The sequence below is a fragment of the Apodemus sylvaticus genome, chromosome 3 (genome assembly GCF_947179515.1).
Source record: "Apodemus sylvaticus chromosome 3, mApoSyl1.1, whole genome shotgun sequence".
NCBI lineage: Eukaryota > Metazoa > Chordata > Mammalia > Rodentia > Muridae > Apodemus > Apodemus sylvaticus.
In genome coordinates, this window is record NC_067474.1 from 38,102,886 (window position 1) to 38,123,032 (window position 20,147).

The 20,147-nt window shown below is 42.0% G+C and overlaps 1 protein-coding gene across 3 annotated transcripts in view; it reads right to left on the bottom strand.

Moving 5' to 3' along the window:
* Positions 1-20,147, bottom strand: part of Klhl32 (kelch like family member 32) — a 253,142-nt gene that overhangs the window by 18,728 nt on the left and 214,267 nt on the right. For all 3 annotated transcript variants that reach the window (XR_007977000.1, XM_052176161.1, XM_052176160.1), the window contains exons 7-8: positions 18,316-19,042; positions 581-639 (exon numbers count right to left, since the gene is read on the bottom strand). Coding sequence is in view for 2 of the 3 variants with exons in the window: in XM_052176161.1 (XP_052032121.1) it covers positions 581-639; positions 18,316-19,042 (786 nt within the window). In the remaining variant the exon portion in view is untranslated. The remainder of the gene's footprint in view (positions 1-580; positions 640-18,315; positions 19,043-20,147) is intronic.

Consider the following 20,147-nt stretch of genomic DNA (forward strand, 5'->3'; position numbering starts at 1 on the left):
TCTAATGGACAGCAAGCCTCCAGGTCATGCCATGTTAGAATACTGTCACAATCAAATCCAAGTCACGGAAGGGGCAGCATTCGCAGACATTTGCATGGTTTGTAGGTATTTTGACAGAAGGAAAAGAAAATAAAAGCATTTCTCCTTCTAGGGGAAAAGGGGGAATTAAGTGTTCATCAAAGGACCCAGCTTTTAGAGGCAGACCATTCCCAGACTTTCATACACATATCATTTGTGTTTGTCCTAGATATAGAACACCATTGGCTGTATTAAGTCAAATGACATTATTTGATTTGAGAATAACAAGGTCATAGTGATGTCTACTGTCTCAAACGGCATCTCTTACAGAAGGACCTCGCTACACTGAGAATCCTCTCACTGTATACAAAGCTCTGTGGCATGCATATAGCAAGAAACTAGACTGGGCAGTGATAATGGGGACACATAGGCTCCCCCCCCCAAATGTTTTCTCTTCCCCATGTAGCCCAAGGGACATATTGGCGACCCAATTAACAATTCCTGTGGAGATCTTTTTAAAATGAATTTTAATTAAGGTAACGAATTCTTGTGAAAGCCTTACCTGGTTAGGTTCATATACCATCAGTCTGTTCTGATACTGAGCTGTGTTTGTCACGCCGCCTGCAACAGAATGGCACATTTTAGAAACCAGGATCTTCCAGAATAAGTGTGAGCTACAATTAAAAGGACAATTAGATACTGCCAAGTATCTGCTCTCAGGGTGAACCCATGACACTATTAAGAAATGCATTGTCACTGCAGTCATCTTGGACCTTTTAAACACAAATTTTTAAGCTCAACCAAGCTATGATATGTGGAATGGTTACTGCTTATACTGTGGTATGTTTTTGATTACAACAGACAACTTTTCCAGTTGTCTTTAAGAATAAAGGAAAAACAAATCTTCAGATGCCATGGTTTTGTGTAATATCGTGTCCCTCACGTTTTGTAAATACTGGAGGAGCTTTGATGGATTCTACTCAGAGCTGGAATGCAACCTTGCTACAAGCATTGCTATTCAACTCCTGCTTGAGGTGTTCTAATTTTCTGTGAGCACACTAAAAGCAATAAAATAAATGTGAATAAAATGTAGAAAGAAAGAAAGAAAGAAAGAAGGAAAGAAAGAAAGAAAGGAAGGAAGGAAGGAAGGAAGGAAGGAAGGAAGGAAGGAAGGAAGGAAGGAAGGAAGGAAGGAAGAAATGCATTGTCGAAGCTGATTTCCTCTTCCAGAGCACTTCAGTAAAGATCCACTTGAGAGCAAGCAATGGGTATATGGAGGGTGGCAGAGCCTCGAATTCTAGCAAGATGCTCTGCATGGCTGGATAAAGGGGAAGGACCTCGGTGGACATAGCATACACAGACGAAATTTCTCTATATATAATTTATGCCAGGGACAGAGTTATAGAGACCCGTCCCTGTCCTTAGCTAAGGTGGTGGTGCTAGGGCTCCAAGCTCTGTGCACTAGCAAGTGAACAGTTTGCTATTTCTTTGGAAGAATACTGTCTTAGGGTTTCTATTCCTGCACAAACATCACGACCAAGAAGCAAGTTAGGGAGGAAAGGGTTTATTCAGCTTACATATCCACACGGCTGTTCATCACCAAAGGAAGTCAGGACTGGAACTCAAGCAGGTTAGGAAGCAGGAGCTGATGCAGAGGTCATGGAGGGATGTTACTTACTGGCTTGCTTCCTGTGTCTTGCTCAGCCTGCTCTCTTATAGAACCCAAGAATATCAGCCCAGAGATGGTATCACCCACAAGGGGCTCTCCCCCTCTTGATCACTAATTGAGAAAATGCCCCATAGCTGGATCCCATGGAGGCACTTCCCCAACTGAAGCCCCTTTCTCTGTGATAACTACAGCCTGTGTCAAGTTGATACACAAAACCAGCCAGTGCAATTGACCCCTTGTCAACTTGACACATCAACACATCACTATTAAGCCTCAACCCTTACTTTCTTATTCATTCCTAAAATCTAAATAACTTTAAAAGTCCCACAGTCTTTACATATTAAAAGTTCAATCCCTTTAAAATGTCCAATATCTTTTTAAAATTCAAAGTCTTTTAAAAATTCAAAGTCTCTTAACTGTGGGTTCCACTAAAATACTTTCTTCCTTCAAGAGGGAAAAATATCAGGGCACAATCACAACCAAAAGCAAAACTCATACTCCAATGGATCAATGTCTGGGATCCAACTCACGATCTTCTAGGCTCCTCCAAGGGCTTGGGTGACTTCACCAGCTCTGCCCTTTTTGGCACACAGCTTATCTTCTAGGCTCCAGCTGCCTGTACTCACTGCTGCTGCTGTTCTTGGTGGTCATCTCATGGCACTGGCATCTCCAAAACACTGCTGTCTTCTGCTGTAACTAGGCTTCACCAATAGCCTCTCATAGGCTCTCTTCATGGTGCCAAGCCTCATCTCCTATGCATGACCCCTTCAGTCCTGGGCCATCAATTGCAACTGAGGCTGCACCTTCACCAATGGCCTTCCATGGCCTCACAGTGCTGAGCTTCAGCCACTCTTCATGACCCCTTCATGCCTTCAAAACCAGTACCACCTGGGTGACTCTTACACAGTAGCAAGTCCAGCCACAGCACAAAGTACAACCATGACTATCTCTGGAACACAGTTTCTGTGCTCTCAGAAAACCCTTCCCAGAAAATTTCACCTCAGTGATGCTGGTCTCTCCTTAATCACCGATAATTTCTTAGCTCCAGCTAACAAGCATCAATAGTCCCAGTAACACAAAGGTTTGCTTTAGTGGTTCTGGTATCTTGTTAATCATAGCTGATTCTTCAGCCCCAGCTAACCAAAACCACAGAATCTTCACAATCAAAATGTATCCCTGATAAGAGTCTTTAATCTGAAATTTCACAAGCCAGGCCTCCATCTTCTGCATTGTTCTTAACATTATCTTCCAAGCTCCTACAGAACTCTCTACAGAACTCTACAAAACTCACAGAGCTCTTAGCATCCTAATGGCTCTTCTAGCTCAAAGTTCCAAAGTCCTTCCACAGTTCTCCCCAAAACATGGTCAGTTTGTCACAGGAATACCCCACTACACTGGTACCAATTTGTCTTAGTCAGGGTTTCTATTCCTGCACAAACATCATGACCAAGAAGCAAGTTGGGGAGGAAAGGGTTTATTGAGCTTACACTTCCATGTTGCTGTTCATTACCAGAGGAAGTCAGGACTGGAACTCAAGCAGGTCAAGAAGCAGGAGCTGATGCAGAGGCCATGGAGGGATGTTCCTTACTGGCTTGCTTCCCCTGGCTTGCTCACCCTGCTCTCTTACAGAATCCAAGACTACCAGCCCAAAGGTGGAACCACCCACAAGGGGCCCTCACCATTTGATCACTAATTGAGAAAATGCCCCACAGCTGGATCCCATGGAGGCACTTCCCCAACTGAAGCTCCTTTCTCTGTGATAACTCCAGCCTGTGTCGAGTTGACACAAAGCCAGAGAGTAAAAACACATATAGCAAAAGTTATTGTCTATCAAAAGATGGGGCAAATGGTATAGAGGGGAGAATAACAATAACCATGAATTACATTAGAAAGTAAACACAGAGAAATGATTTTAATAACACGATTTACTTACCTCAACTTGATGAAAATATTACCTTAATATGAAACCCATACAAAAGTTGCTGAGGATTTCTTTCACACAAAATCTTCCAAGTCCAGGGTATGTGTGTACAGCACAGGCAAGCCACATTCCAAGCCTTTACTGTGACAGGTGAAGTGGGACACTATTGGCTGCCAGGTGAGACAGCTCGCTCTAGAGGTCTCCCGTGAAATGACTTCAAAATTTGCTAAACATCCTCTGTTACAGGGCTAATCCCTAAGAGACTTCAGACTTTGTATTTAATTAGAAGCCACAAAAGTCAATACTATAAACTGTTTTTCCCCCCTATTTTTACCTCGTGCATAAGTGGCAGACAGCTCAAAATCTGTCTTTTTGAATGCAGACATGATAGCACAAGTAGATGATCTCACATCTGGCCTCAAGTGAGGTGCTACCACAGTAAATACACAGGAACACTAAAAATTTCATATGAAATTATCTTCAGATTCTGTGTATGAAAGTAAATGAATTTTGTTTTTAGAAATGGTTGCCCTTCCTAAGACATCTGATCATACTATACAGCTATCTGGAAGTCTGAATATGTCCCAGCACTTCTACTGCCAAGCATTTGGAGATAAGGAAGGGTATTCAACTCAGACATGCTTCTTTTCATGTTTGTGATGTATAACGTGCCCTGTACAATTAATTCTAGTTTAACTTTTACTCTTAACATTGGGAACGTGGAGACACAACACTCATCTTTATAAATACCACCCATAAGTAGCTGCAGATAGTATAATGGAATATTCCTAAGAACTATCAGAGAGACTTAATTCTTAAATACGGATGCTAAATTTGATCAGGTGCAAAAGATGTTTTTACAGGGTTTCCCTGCTAATTTTGAAGATTGTAGCTGTAAGACTGACCACAAGGCTTTGGCATTCCCTTAGCCTAGGCTGCTTTCTGAAGCTAAGACCCTGACCTTGCTTGTTAAAATTCACTTCCTTTAGATTAGGTATAACTGCAGTGACTCTCTCTGTCTCTTTGAAATGTCAATTATTTTAAGACACTTGCCACATTTAGGAAACAAGAATATCTTTTTTAAGGACCTAAATCTCTTTGAAATATAATCATCAAGAAAAAGGATGTCCCTTTCCCCTAGCTTTTAGGAGAGGAAATGTGTCTAACTTTGATAAGCACCAGCTAGCAAGTTCACATGGCCTAATTACAGAGGAAAAGGTCGCAACCTGAGGAGCGACTGAATGCGCCCCTGAGCAGCCTTTCTCCAGTCCTTCTTTGCTCACTCTGGTGCTGAGGAAACCTCATGTCTCCATAGAGCAGATTGCAAACTCTATTTCCATCTCTGTCTTCCTTGACTGTCTTATGTCACCCAGCAATTTGGTTTTCACTCTAACAGCACTAAAGCCCTGAATAGGTCTTTATCATCAACTCAAGCATCAAGACTTAAGTGAATCGGAATCCAGAGGATGAATATGTAACTCTAAGCTGACTTAGATTAATCAGTTAATACCAATACTATTAGATACGTTAAGAGATGGGCACTTGTCCAGGCCAATCATTTTCCTAAACTCTAGTAAACAGACTGGACCCTTCATGTAATTAATGGATGCTAGTATTAGCTGGAGACTTCTTTTTTAAAAGTAATTCTGTAGCTTTCAATCATCTTTTAAAGTATATATTATTTATACAAAGTAAGATACCACTATTACAATCAACAAAAGCTTCATCTACAGAGAAGAGAAAGGAAGGAAGTGTTTCATTTCTAAACTGGAGTAAAAGGAAAAGAAACCACATTTAAGAAACCTGAAGTTGAAATCGCAACATAGAATCAAGTTGTAGATCAAAATAAGAGCTGTATTTCCTTTACCTCTGATATTCGCTTCCTGTCTGATTAAAAACAGGAAGTTGAAGAATTCTCTGCTGGCATAACCATGTAAGAATAAATGAATCTATTGAGACCATACACGTGCTGCAGGCTAGAACGAATGCCAGCACTTTTATTCAGGGTCATAATCACCAGATTAATGTCCAGGTAATCTCTGATCATTTCTCTAACTGAAAGCAAACGGGAGGCCAGGCTCCCAGTTCTTACTGTGAAACTCTACAAGTAGCTTTACCTGTTTTAGAAATAATGTCTATTGTGTGAAACTACTCAGTTTATGACAATATTGAACATATTTACAGCACTACATACTAAATATACAGTCAGTGAACTACAGTGTGGCCACCACACCCCCTCTGCTATGTGCGGGATACAACTGATCACCATGCTCTTCAGAATTATTGCTCAGAATTGTTATTTATTCACTTCTACAGATGCATCCATAATATGATTTTTATTAATCTGCACCCAATAATTAGATTCCTTAGCGTTACACAAAAATTTCCCCTCATATGATACTGTTCAGAAATGAGATATTGGATCACTAGTTGGGAATGAAAATGGACGTCCCAGTTAGTTATCTGCATAATTACCTCTAGAATGGGAAGACACAGGAGGCGCCTGCCAAACCTGGGGCTGGAGCTTTTGCCAAGTTGGGATTGCAAAGGGAAACTGGGGAATTGCCTCTATTGCTTTTCCTTTTGAAGTAATTTACAAATGAGCGTATAAACAAATCCATTGCTTTGCAGTACATTAAAAAAATAAATAAATTTTACAGGAAGCATCCAAGTTTTCAGCCCCCATTTATTCCGAAGAGTTTCATCATTACATTCGCTTCACATACCACTCTTCACTTTAGATTAATCTGCTGAAATGAGATGCTAAGGATTTGCATACAGATTTGACTATACAAAAATAGATATGAAATTAATAACAGTCTCTATATGTTTTAATTTCTGCTACTCTGGAGTACCCTTGCCTGCAGCAGTATTCCTGGCTTTGAAAGTCATCAAGCTGATTTGTCTGCTCTAGGTTACGATACCACACGCTGCGGTTCTGTCCCCTGCAATCAAAGCACTTGCGCAGATAGATTCCTTTCCTTCTTCTATCGAGTATATTTTATAGATTGGCAGTTTGATCTCCCTCCCCCACCGCAGGAGGGATAATCTGCATCTTAACAGCTTTCTATAGATACAGCTGTCATTAAATATGCCATCTCATATCAGCCTCCATTTTTTTTTAAGACCAAGTTTTCTCTAACTTTGAAGTCACAGTCAAAGTTAAGACTTCTCAGCCAAAATTGAAAATGAGCAACCTTGTCTTTTACTTTTGAACTGCACCTTAAAGATATACTGCAGTTCCCCCCCCCACCCTCCCCCACCCCCCCCACCCCCCGCAATGTCAAATAAGTCTTTAAAAACTGCCAGGAGGCATGAAAAGTTACCACCAAGCTACCATGAGTGAGAGACACATTTTATCATCGAGACAAGACGAGAGCATTTTTCTTATGCTTCCCTGTACAGCTCGCCACAAAACTTGTGTCAAATGGATGAATGCATACCAGAGAGAATGGATGACAAGTGACTGCCAAACAGCCTTTGTCTCTGCTACCAAGAAATGCTAAGCACTCGAACTGCACCGGGTGTGGGCAAGAATGGCCTATACCGTACCCACAAAGCAGTGGTTTAGGAAAGCTGGGCACCCGCTTCAGTTAAAGTAGGTCCTAGTCTGATGCTATCTTTCTCTTTTTAAAATGACATCTATTTATTGGTTGACTGGGTAGGAAGGCATGCATGTGTGCTAGAGTGTGCATTTGGAGGTCAGGGGACAATCTGCTGTAGCAGGTTCTCTGCTCCCGCCATGTAAGAGCCCAGTGAGCAAACTTCCGCCTCTAGACATTATCAGGCGCCCTTTAGCAACTGAGTCACCTGACAGGCCTTGCTATTTTTTGCCATTCCGGCACCCCACCTCCCTGCACGCAGCCAAACCAAGACATACCAATTGAGTGAGTGGGGAATTCTATGCTTTCATTCTAGGAGGGGAGGCCTGGGGTTTCCTCCACAGACAATGCAAACGCACAACAACGGAGGGTGACATGCAAAGAGCCGAGCCTCTCCATCCTCCAAACATGGAAAATTCTGCCTGCAAATTGAGGACTGAGGGGAACTAGCTTGAGGTTTCTGACTCCCCTCTTCCATGCTCGCAATGCCACGTTCAACTCCGCGGAGGGGAGGGGTAAGAACAGGAGCGCGAGTCTGTCTTTGGGGAGTCGTGTACCACAGCCAACCTCACGATCCTCACGAGCAAAATGAAGATTCTGATCTCCCTCTGAGGCTCAGACGGCTAATACCCAGGGTCCAGAAGGGGACATTTGCTACAGTTGTGTAGTCATTTTACCAAAACTTCTTATCATTTTCCTGCAAAGGACATTGAATTATTAAATGCATTTTACAGGCTGAATTTGATTTCCCGTGGCATTCTTCGTTTTCTTTGGTATGGCTATGTATACGTATACATAACTATATGTGGCTTAACTTATGGCTAAGTATGTTTGTGTGTGAAGGTATTCTTGCATGCTTGCCCGTGTGTGTGGAAGACAGGACAGAGAACAACCTTGAATGTCATTTGTCAGGTTCGATCCACTGGCTTTTTTCCTTCCTTCCTTCCTTCCTTCCTTCCTTCCTTCCTTCCTTCCTTCCTTCCTTCCTTCCTTCCTTCCTTCCTTCCTTCCTTCCTTCCTTCGACAGATTCTCTCAATGGCTTGGTGCACAGGTAGACAAGGGGCTGGCTTGCTAGCAACATGAGGTACCAACACCAGGGTCTGCTCGCTGTCTTCACGTGACTTCCCAACACTGGGACAGCAAAGTGCCTGATCCCAGGTCTGGCTTATTTTTACTTGGATTCTCAGACTGGAATTTTCTCAAGGATTTTACCCAATGAGCTATCTCTGCAGGCCCGATTGTTCTTTTTTTTTTTTTTTTTTTTTTAAACAAGTAGAGTAATTGGCCACTGTACTTGGCCTTTTCTTTAATAGTTTCAATTTCTTATTTAAACAAATTCCAATTTTACACTCATACTTTAATTACCCCCAATGTGGCAACATTAAGTATGAGCTCCTATTAATCATCTTTACAGAATTAAGCTCCCTATTATCCTCTGAGACAACTGGTACAATGAGAATAGATACAGTGTGTTCACATATATACTTTTATTTTGAGACAAGGTTTTATTCCCTAGCCCAGGCTAGCCTAGAACACACTATGTAGCTGAGATTGGCCCTGAATTCATAGCAATCCTTCAAGACCATGCTGCTTTGTGCAAGTGTTGGGATTATAGGCAGGAGACACCATATATATTTTATTATCTATTTTTATAAGCAATAAAACGGTCCATATTTTATGATGCTTATAAGGCTGTATAAACAATTATAACCAGTAATCTTTATACTAAATTAGCATGTTGAATATTTAACAAGGTATTAAATTAAAACTAGTATCCCTATGATTTTGGTCACACTTAGGAGGCTCACACAAATGGATGTGTAATTAATAAACTAAAACCTGTAAAAAGGAGCCTCGGACTTATAAAGTATCTATAAAAGATTGCTGCTATTGAACACGTAAATGATGTTTCCACCATCTAGAGTGAACAAGCACGAATTTACAACCCAGAAAGAGGTAAAGCATGTACCATATGTTGTTTTAAGTAAGTGAAATCTACCAAAGTGCTTTGTTACCTAGGGGGACCTGCCAGTTTAAAATCTCATCAAGCATCCAAGGTCACTCCCAGTGCTCACTCTGTAGGGAGTCAGAATCCTGCCTCGAAAACCTCTGCTCACTGTGGGGGGTGGAGGAGGTTCATTCTTTTTTTTTTCTTTTATAATATAAACTCAGTTTATTATAATGAACCCATTAACTCATAAAATGATCACATAACACCAATTAAGAGTAGCCACTCATAAACGCCTGTCATGTCCCAAACCCTATGCCTCTCAGTGAACTTCTACACAGTTCAAATTGACATTGAGAAGCCATGGTACACTACTTAGAGTTTTAAACTTGTACTATCGACTATATTTTTATTCACTTATCCATTACAAGAAAGAAAGTAAATACAGAGCTAAAACCAGAAAAGCACCATATCCTCTTTCACAGCTCACACACCCTTCACTTGTCTAAAGCCCTTTCTTAGCAACTGAAGATATTCTTATTGTTTTCCTCCTATATTTTATACTATGTCCATATATATATTTTATACATTGTGTATATACATTAGAAACAAGAATTTGAGTGTGGGATAACAGAATATTGTTTTTTATCTTTCAAAACTTATGCAAGCTCGCCTAATATACATTTTAGGTTCATCAGTTTTGTGAATCTCTTTTTCCTTATACTGAATGCTAAATAATATTCAATTTTACAAACCCCAGATTTTTATTATTCACTCATCTATTTATGAACATCTAGGTTGGTTCCATTTTCTTGTCATTGTGAAAGGACTATAATCAACATGGAAGTGTTAATATTAGGAGAGTAAAGAGTTCTCTGTGTATAAATGTGACCAAGGTCCTCTAGATTGATTTCTGTAATGGCTGTACTAATTTTCAGCTCCGACAGTAGTATATAAGCTTTCTATTTCTTTTTATCCTCTTCAATATTTGTTGCCAGATTTCCTGATGTTAGTCATCCTAAGAGGTCCTGAGGCAGCATCTCCAAGTTGCTTTAATTTGCATTTCCTGAAGACAAGGGATGTTGAACTCTTTTAAAATTAGTTACGGGCAATTTGTGTTTCTTTCTTTTTTTTTTCTTTTTTTATTTTATTTTATTTTATTTTATATTTTTTATTTACATTGCAAATGATTTCCCTCACACCAGTCAGAATGGCTAAGGTCAAAAACTCAGGAGACAGCAGGTGTTGGCGAGGATGTGGAGAAAGAGGAACACTCCTCCACTGCTGGTGGGATTGCAAGATGGTGCAACCACTTTGGAAATCAGTCTGGTGGTTCCTCAGAAAACTGGGCATGTCACTTCCTGAGGACCCTGTTATACCACTACTGGGCATATATCCAGAGGATTCTTCAGCATGCAGTAAGGTCACATGCTCCACTATGTTCATAGCAGCCCTATTTGTAGTAGCCAGAAGCTGGAAAGAACCTAGGTGTCCTTCAACAGAGGAATGGATACAAAAAAATGTGGTATATTTACACAATGGAGTACTATTCAGCCATTAGAAACAATGAATCCATAAAATTCTTAGACAAATGGATGGAGTTGGAGAACATCATACTAAGTGAGGTAACCCAGTCTCAAAAGATCAATCATGGTATGTATTCACTGATAAGTGGATATTAGCCTAGAAACTTTGAATACCCAGGACATAATCCCCAAATTAAATGATGTCCAAAAAGAATGGAGGAGTGGCCCCTGGTTCTGGAAAGACTCAGTGCAAGAGTATAGGGGAATACCAGAACAGGGAAGCGGGAAGGGGTGGATGGAAGAATAGGGGGACGGAAGAGGGTTATGGGACTTGCGGGGAGTGGGGACCCAGAAAAGAGGAGGTTCATTCTTAAGCCCAGCCTCCGTGCCGCCATCTCCAGTGCTTTTGCTGGCTTCTGACTGGATCTTTAATTGCCCGTTCCCCATCAACTGGATTCTTCAGCCACTTGCTGTGATGTAGCTTTGAGCATCCTACATCTTTCTTGTTGGTAGATGGCCCCGCTCAGCTTCCTCTGTGGTAGAGATGCAAGAGCTTTTCAAATCAAAAACTATTCTTTCTAGGAGAAAAAAGTCTGGAGTTTTCAGCTTTTTAAGGTAATTTTAGGCAATTCCTATTAAAGGCCATTAAGATTGCTATAGCAAAAATTAAGAGCAACAAGTGTCTTACCCAGGCTAAGGAGAACTATCTGTCCTAATTCTGTGCTCTGGAAAAAGGCAACACTTGAGCACCGGAAGGTAATCAAGTATAGTTCATTCTCAATGAACAGCAACAAATACCAGGGCACCATCTTTTCTCTGTGTATCTTTTACTTTGAGAGCTACCTCATGGATACGTTGTAGTTACAGTTTAAGTGTGTGTTTCTCAAACCTTCACTAAAAGTGATCATAACAAACAAAGAAACAAACTAGTGGTGGTGTGGCTTAGTGGGAAAGCCTTATTTTTTTTTTTAAACCAGAAATAGAATTCAAGTCCTGTCAAATACTAGCCCTTTGACCTGGAAGTTAATGGACTTCTTTCTGCATCATTTCTTGGACAGCAATAGGAAGATAAACAAAATGATCTTCAGGACCCAGCTAAGTGAGGTGGGGATTAAAGTTTTCAGAGGTTTCCAGGGCTTAGAAGATCTGAATGTTTTCCTTCCTTCAAGCCACTAGGTTCTCTTAAAAACACTGTGGATAACTTATTTCTGTCTGGCATCTGTCTCAGGTCAATTGCAAAGTTTGTTTTCAATTTGTTTCAGATACTGGGGATTTAAGGTCGGGGAGGGGGTAAGGTCTAAGGCGGGGTTTTGAGTTGAAGTAAAAGGGGGACACGGAATGTCTGGGCCCATTGGCATGCTGGGTTCTAAGACAACACAGATTTCATCTGTATTGGCTATTTCCAGTTCACTGGAAACTTTGACGTTAACATTCAAGTTATTCATAACTCCAACCTGTATGACTCCCTGGTGAGAGACAGTTCCAGAGTAAGAATCCCTGGCCCTGACTAGAGGAGCTGGGGTGCTGCTGTGTGCTAAACACCTTCCTACAGGAGCCTCTGGGCCATTTCTAACGTGGAAACCTTTTATCATCTATTAATCCAAAAGCATGCCTTTTCCAGTTCTCTGTTCGCACTCCCAAAAGATGACAAAAAGCTTTCACACTTGGTGTAGGTTCTGAAAAAACGTACTTAAAAACAAAAAACAAAACAAAACAAAACAAAACAAAACAAAACAAAAAAAAAAACCAAAACCAACCTATCAGTTCCCTGTTCTCTCAAAGGCTTTTCCCACCACTCTCTCCTCAGGCCCACCACCTAAGCTTGGATAAAATACAATCTCAGCAGAAACTCAACATCTCACCTGAATCTATCAACAAGGAAATTCTCAGCTTCTGTTCCTCACCACTGGTAGCCAGACCCACACCCCTCACCTCAGAACTGGGACAGAGGCCCATAGCTATCATCTTCCTTCACTGGTACCCAGACCCATACCCCTATTTCCCTTTTTGGGCTATTTGAGAATCTCTTTCTTTCCTCACTGTCTAAGTCACTCCTACCTGTTCAAGACTCTACAGTCTGTAGTCAGTCTCCAGGATTAATTCTCATTCCTGGTACTCTGAAATTGCTTTCAGAGTTTGCTAACCAAAGAGAAGTCTCTAATTCCTACACCCCTCCTTACAAGTCAGTCAATGCACTTGCACCCTTCTATAAAGAATAGTCCCTCCATTGATCTGGGTTTTCTTTCCTAACTGCACTCTCTTTTCTCAGACAATTTTCTCTTTGCTTCCTTTTTATCCTTTTCATCTCCTTTTCCCTTCTTAAAGTCAAAAGCAATTTACAATAAAAGAAAAAAAATGTTGCTGTCACAAGGATTGAATTGTGTGTGCCCCAGAAACTGCACACTCTCTTCCCACAGGTAGGCACACAGACGAAGGCAGACAGTAACTGGAACATTATCTGATGAGCTCTGACTCAGGCATGAAATGTCACTGATGCAATGTCCATGGGAATCACAGTCCAGCAGCCGGTGGAGCTTGTACCGGAGTTCTAGGTCCTGACTCTCTCTTTACACCTTAACTATAGCTCTCTGCCTCTCTCCATATGTCATCCATCAGAAATCCCTTCCACTGAAATGTTTATAATCAAAAAATGTCAGGAAAATATTTTGGACTGTGGTATTTCTGTAGTTCCAGACAAGTCTCACTCATCGTGGAGTCCTGTTTGTGGCCTGGGCGCTGCAACCTCCTCCCCATCACTGACCCCGTGTAACTCCAGAGGCTTCTTCCAGAGGGCCGGACCAGCATCCTCCTTGCTAGTGTTTCCTAGCTGATGCCTTTGGTCCCTGCCCAGACCATGTCTTGCTTAGCTGCCCACCTGTCTGCTCACAGTGTTTATTGTTCCCTCTGTGTTTACCATGAAAAACAGAAGGCCAGGTCCTCTAAGTCAGAGGGAGGGGTCTTCAGGAATGGATGCAGGTTAACGCCAGTGAGGTAAGGGTAAGAAAGAAGGTTAGTGGGGAACAGAGTGCTGAGACCTGTCGTGTGCCTGGAAAACTGAGACGATGCCCCAGCACGCCTTCCTGGGAGCTGTCCTATAGTCTCAGCTGGCTGGAAACTGTCAGTCCTTTGTGTCCAGGATTTTTGCATCTGCAGCTTCAACATGGCTTTAAAAAACTGACAACAAATAAACAAGAAATTGCTGGTGCCAAACCCATACAGATTTCTATGTCATTGTCATAAACAATATACATAACATCTACACTGCTGTATGCAGGACAATTTGCACAGGCTCTACGCAAATGCTCTGCCCCTTTAAATAATAAGGAGCACATGAGGGGAGTCAACCTCCCATTTGTTCTTTTACTTTTTTGAGGTTATGATATAGTTAAATCATCTCTCCCTGCAACCCTTCCATCTCCCATTGGAGGGCATTTCTAGTGACTGTGTAACTGTGTGTGTGTGTGTGTGTATGTGTGTGTGGTTATTGAAAGGCAACCTCACAAGAAAAGCAGAAAGGTAGGTGTGTCCGACACTGTGCTTCCTAAAAGACAAGGGCATGACTGAACTGATTCCATGATGATACTCAAGTAGAAAGTCAGGGGGGCAAATGGATGACAGAAAGCAGACAGAGGAGGTAGTACCAGCTGGGCCCAGGATGCCGCTTTGCATGTCACCTTGAAGGTTACTTCCTGCTGTTCACATTACTTCCTTACCCTGGAAAGACTCCCAGCACCACACTGTTACTCACAGCGACTGCCTACCATACCCAACCCTGCTGCTCCAGCATGAGACCAGAACAGGACTCCGAGCTGGGACCCTGCTCAGCAGCTCGAGACTGGTGAGAAGTGGGGTGAGCTTCACATTTGCGAGGAACTGTACTCTATCTATTAAGGTGTCACACCCCAACCATGACCATGCCTGGCCTTAGTTCCCAATATTTTAAATGCAAACACAATAATATCTGTGCAGGGAGAGGAAAACCAAAGCTGTGGTATTTTTAACAGCATCACTTAAAAATTACCGTGTTTTAATGTTAGAGGAATGGTAGAAAACACAAAGTTCTTTCAGTAGATTGAGTAAGTCAAAGCAATTTAAAATGGGGCAACTTGGGACTGGAGAGATGGCTCAGTGATTAAGAGCACTGACTGTTCTTCCAAAAGTCCCAAGTTCAAATCCCAGCAACCACATGGTGACTCGCAACCATCCATAATGAGATCTGATGCCCTCTTCTGGTGTGTCTGAAGACAGTTACAGTGTCTTTTACATATAACAAATAAAAAAATCTTAAAATAAAATACAATGGGACAACTCAACCTTCATCTAAACCCAACTAAGATGAAAATAAACATAGTTGTTAGGAATTAAAGAAGGGTTAACATAGGCTATTTCATCAGTGACATATCTAAAAAAATAAAAATTAAAAAAATAAAAATCTTTGTCAGCTTCTAGAGGACAGGAGGTGTGTTTACTGAATTGATTACATTTATTTATGGCACAGCACCATAGTATATAGGGATATCGCATTTACTAAGAAAAATCAAGGAAATATGACATGATGTTTTTGAGTAAGTACTGTAACATTTGCTTGTTTTTTAGTTTTTAGCACCAATTTTATGGTTAGTGTCTCACTATTTTGCTGCCATCTGATAGAAATAGACAGATAAGTTCTGCAAAGAGGCTCAGATGAATTTTCCTTCATGTAAACACACAAGAATCTTTTCAGTGGTCCACATGCTATCCAGTACAACAGGGAGCATGTATTTTTAGAACACAGCTACGGGGTATCTAATGCTTATTTTACTTCAGGAATGTGGATTTCAAACCAAAATATGATTGAACATTTGTGCCCTGGGTCCCAGTGTCAAATAGTACAGAAACCTTTAAAATTTGACTGTCTCTAACATCTTAAATTAAATGCTAACGGACATAGCCATCCAACCTAGCTTTCTGGATTCTCTGGTTCTCATACTGATAAAGCCGTGAAGTTTTCAAAATGCTTTGACCCCAAATGGACAGAACAGGAGGGGACACAGAGCAGGAAGGAGCACACTCAGAGTCTTCAAAGGCTCTGAGGACACCTTCATTCTGCATTCTATGGAACAGAACTAAGCCTTTGCAATCCACATTCTTATTAATCCACACCACCCCTACCCTGACAATGCTTGCGGAGTGCCAGGAGGGTGCCAAACGACTCAACCCTCCTTTATCAACCAGAAATACCTGATGATTTGGTCAACGGTAAGAACTAGCTTCACACACTTTCATCTGTTCCAAATAAACCAGGCTAACCTTTCCAAATCGGAGACCAGAAGATGAAACCTTGTCTCCTTTCAAAGGGGCCCATGAGCAAATGCAGCCAGCCTTCCCCACTCTGTTACACTCACAACTGGTTTATTATAAGCTGGGCCTGAAGAGAGGCGGACGACCACAGGTATTAGAAATGTCACTGGCCATTTCCTTTTCTTTCCAATTAGAGGTCTCACACTCGACACGGGAAAGTGAGACTCTCGTCTCAAGTGCACAGTAGGGAGAAGGAAGCCTGCGAAAATTCTGATTGTTTTCATTAAACTCGGTTAACAGAGACAGTGTTCGTTAGTTCAAGGAGCAAAGAGAACGGATTTTCGTTCATAAGAGGAGGAAAGCAACGTGAGTTGGCTATGAGATACACAGTACGTTGATGGATGTAAGAAAATGGAAAGAGAAAACACAGACCCTTATTGAACGGGTAGATACTTGATCCCAGGACGGTAGGTCTGGCCCGGTTTCTGAGTGTTTGCTCCCTTAGGCCTCACTGAAAGGGGTGGAGGGAAGTCACAGCTTTATGACTATGTGAGGGGAAAGTCAAGAAAATGGGAGAGGACTGGGAGGACGGGGGATGGTATGGAGATATAACATGAATAAATAAATTAATGGGAAAAAAAGCTGTATTTTGCTGTGTCAAATGAGACATACTTATTAAAATATTTATGTGAAATTCATGCAAAATTTAGAAAGCACATTGCAAATGTTAAGAGTATACTGCATTAGCAACATGAGAAATCAAATGAGTCAAAGGGAGAAATGTAAATTGTGAGAAAATAAAAACTGCACTGATTTCACAAACTCATCACTGTTCTGTGTTCAGGAGAATCCAGACCTGCTCCTGTTAGTATCAAAGTCTCAGTCACAGTCATTTGGAAATTTCTTCATCAAAACCAACCACAATCCTGGTGACTTAATAGTTACAATACATATTTAAAGGGGAAGAAAGAAGCTACTAATAAATAAGAGTTTTATTTACGTGTTTCTACATATACACTAATTTCTAATGTTTTTATTTGGTATATAGGACCAGTAAATATTGGGTTCTCATTTATCCTCATCACATACTTAGTCTTTACTTCATGCATTAATTCATCAACTACTTAAATTCTAATATAAGATAGGTTATAGCAGTGAAAATAGCCCAGGCCTCAACCAGAGAAGCTGAGGCTCTGTCCCCTGGATTATTGAAGATAGAAGAAGGAAAAATGAACAGAGCCAAAAATAATTTAATCTAGGAATAATTTTTGTCAAACATGACATTTTAAAAACTGGAATGGCAACTGGGGAAATCCCAGAAGCCTTCACTTCCTAATGCGGTTGTTTCATCTAAGTCTGCGTATCAGGGTTGCCCTCCACTATCTAACCTAGGGATCTCTCTGTTCTCTAAGGGTGCTTGGTGATACAGAAACCCAGCTTCTGTTGGGGTTACAAAATGGATCTCCTCCAACTGAGAACAGAAAACATAGGTTGGTGCTGTGAGACGGATGGCGCATGCCTCACAGCCTTCTGTACAAAAACATGGCAGCTGGAGGGGCTGAAGAAAGCCAGGGTGGATAAAGATGAACAGCTACTGCCTGAAGCTATGCTACAGTGGAACCTACTCACTAGTCTCTTTAGTTTTTCTATAAGCAAAGGGTGTTTGTTTGTTTGTGTAAACATAAGTGAAAAGAGTAAACAGAAATAGACTTTAAACTTCCTACACCCAGGCAGAATGGGAGAGTATGCAGGAATGGGTGGCATCAGTAACTACCCCTCCCAGATAACACAAAAGCCTTTTGTCAGCAATGTAATCCCTTCCTCCAATAGACAGCATAGCTAATCCCTGGAGGAGAGTCTCTTGTTATACTCAGCCAAATGGATTTACTAGGATTTTATTTCTCCTGCCTCCAAAGAAATGGCTCCTGACTGGGCAGGCAGGAGCAAAAGCAGAAGGAAGCAAAGGACGTGGTAAAAAGCGTTGTGGATTTCACCGCACAGATAATCAAGAGCCGGCATCAAGCAATACAAGGCTCCATTGGAAAACAGGTGCGATGGCCCGGTAATTTTCATCCTGAATTTTTACAACAGTCACCACTCAAAAAAACAAAAACAAAACCAAAACAAAACAAACAAACAAACAAACAAACAAAAACTCAGGAAGGTCAATTATTCCCAATGTCTTGGTTCTCTATAGAGTAGGTGCTCAATAAACTATACTTATTTGCTAAAATGGCATCCTTAGCTCAATTGCTCCATTACTTAGGGCCACTATCCAGAAGATGACTTTTAAATTTATGCCACAGCAAAAGTGCTTTTCAATAAACCCAACCTAGGAGGCACTCTCTACCTGATATCCAAAGAAGGCCATCAGCCACGTATCCAGCGTGACACGACAGGGATCTGTCAAAGGACTGCACGAAAGTCCATTTGTTCTTCTTGGGGCAGTATCGTTCAACTGTAGGTAGAACTTGGCGCAGTTCATTTCTGCCCCCTACTGCATAGAGATATTCATCCATGGCACCCAGCACAAAATGTTCGCGGCAGTTTTTCATGGGTGCTATCTCTGCCCAGGAATTACTGCGGGGGTCATAGCGACAGGCAGTCCTCACAGCACAGGTCCGGCCACTGGCGTGTTCCACTTCCCCTCCTGCTACAAACAGGAAGTCGCCCATGACCGCCACACAGTGATGGCTCCTTCCCACCGGCATGGGAGCCAGCTCACTCCAGTTGGCGATGGCGGCTATGAGCGCGTTCTCCTGGTCTACCGGATTGAAGTACCGAAGTTCCTTGACTTTACAGACCTCACGCTTTTTCCCACCAATAATATAGAGAGTGTCGGACTGGAATCGCGGTTTTGTCCTGCGGGTCTGCCACACGGGCTGTGCATAGATGCTTTGGTGGTATTCCAGGGCCTCATTGACAAGGGCGGTGGCCGTCTCACTTGCCTGGACCAGGGGGTGGGAGAGGGCGACCGTGTGGAGGGTATCCACATCCATGAGGCCGAAGCGGATGTACTGCAGGAGCTCGTCCATGTGCTGGTAATGGCAGTTGTGTTCCAGCCACCTCACAGCTAGCTGAAACAGAAGGAAGGGAGGTGAGAACTCCAGCACACACACACACACACACACACACACACACACACACACACACGGCAAACCACGGTTATTCTTGCAGACAGCAGCAGCGTTTCTCCTATATAGCACCACACTGGATTATTTTGGTGCCCGGTTTTCTTTCTCTGGACCAGCAGTGACACAAGGGACCTCAAGGCACTGCTGCTGGGGTGCAGTGCGGAAGCCTGCTAAGCAGAACTCGCAGAGCTTATGACATCTTTTCAGATGAACGGTCATTGCTTTTCAATGAACAGAAATATTGCGGAAACAGCCTGTCCCCTTCCATCTCCTGCACTGAAGCCCTTTCACCCGACCACCAGGAAAAGCCCATGGTGGGTGGCACCACCATTGCTCAATAATATGTGTCAACCATGAACAGAATGCCCTGTCCATATGAATAATGTGAGAAAACATGTGATCACCTGAGAACACAGGGTGTTCTTGAGGGAAAACCAATGTGCCACCAGCTGAATGATTTAGAAAAGAGGAAAGGCCTCCTTCCACCGGTTTGGTAGGTACAGCCACCAGGAGGAAGCAAGAATAGGTAAAGTAACAAAGAAACTCAGTTTTCCCTTTCCTGCTACCTCTGATCTTGCACACCATTATTTTGCAAGATAGGCTGCTGGCAGTTGGTTGAGAACCATTTCCACAAACACTGGATAGAATAATTTATTCTGTATTATGGAGACAAAGCAGAATGCAATGTTAATTTCACAATTAATGTGACTTGATATTTGGGCTTGTTAAAGCATTCCCCACACTGACATAAAGCAGTACGTCGAGTGCATTGGCTGACATGTCTGACATTAATAATTCCCGGAAGTAGCCAAATGAAACCGAGGCTCCTAGAAAGTACTAAAGTGGAACTCCAGGACTTGGCAGGGGAAGATAACGGATTTGAATGCTGGATGTAACTGGTTTTCGTCTCACAGAACTGTGGTTCTCCCTGTTTAGATGTTGCTTAATCTCGAGGAAGACAAAGGAGAAGGTATGCCACCCTCTGACCGTAACTGCCTGGTGAAATAAGCTGGGTTTGAACAGGTGTAAACAATCATTATGCTGGGCG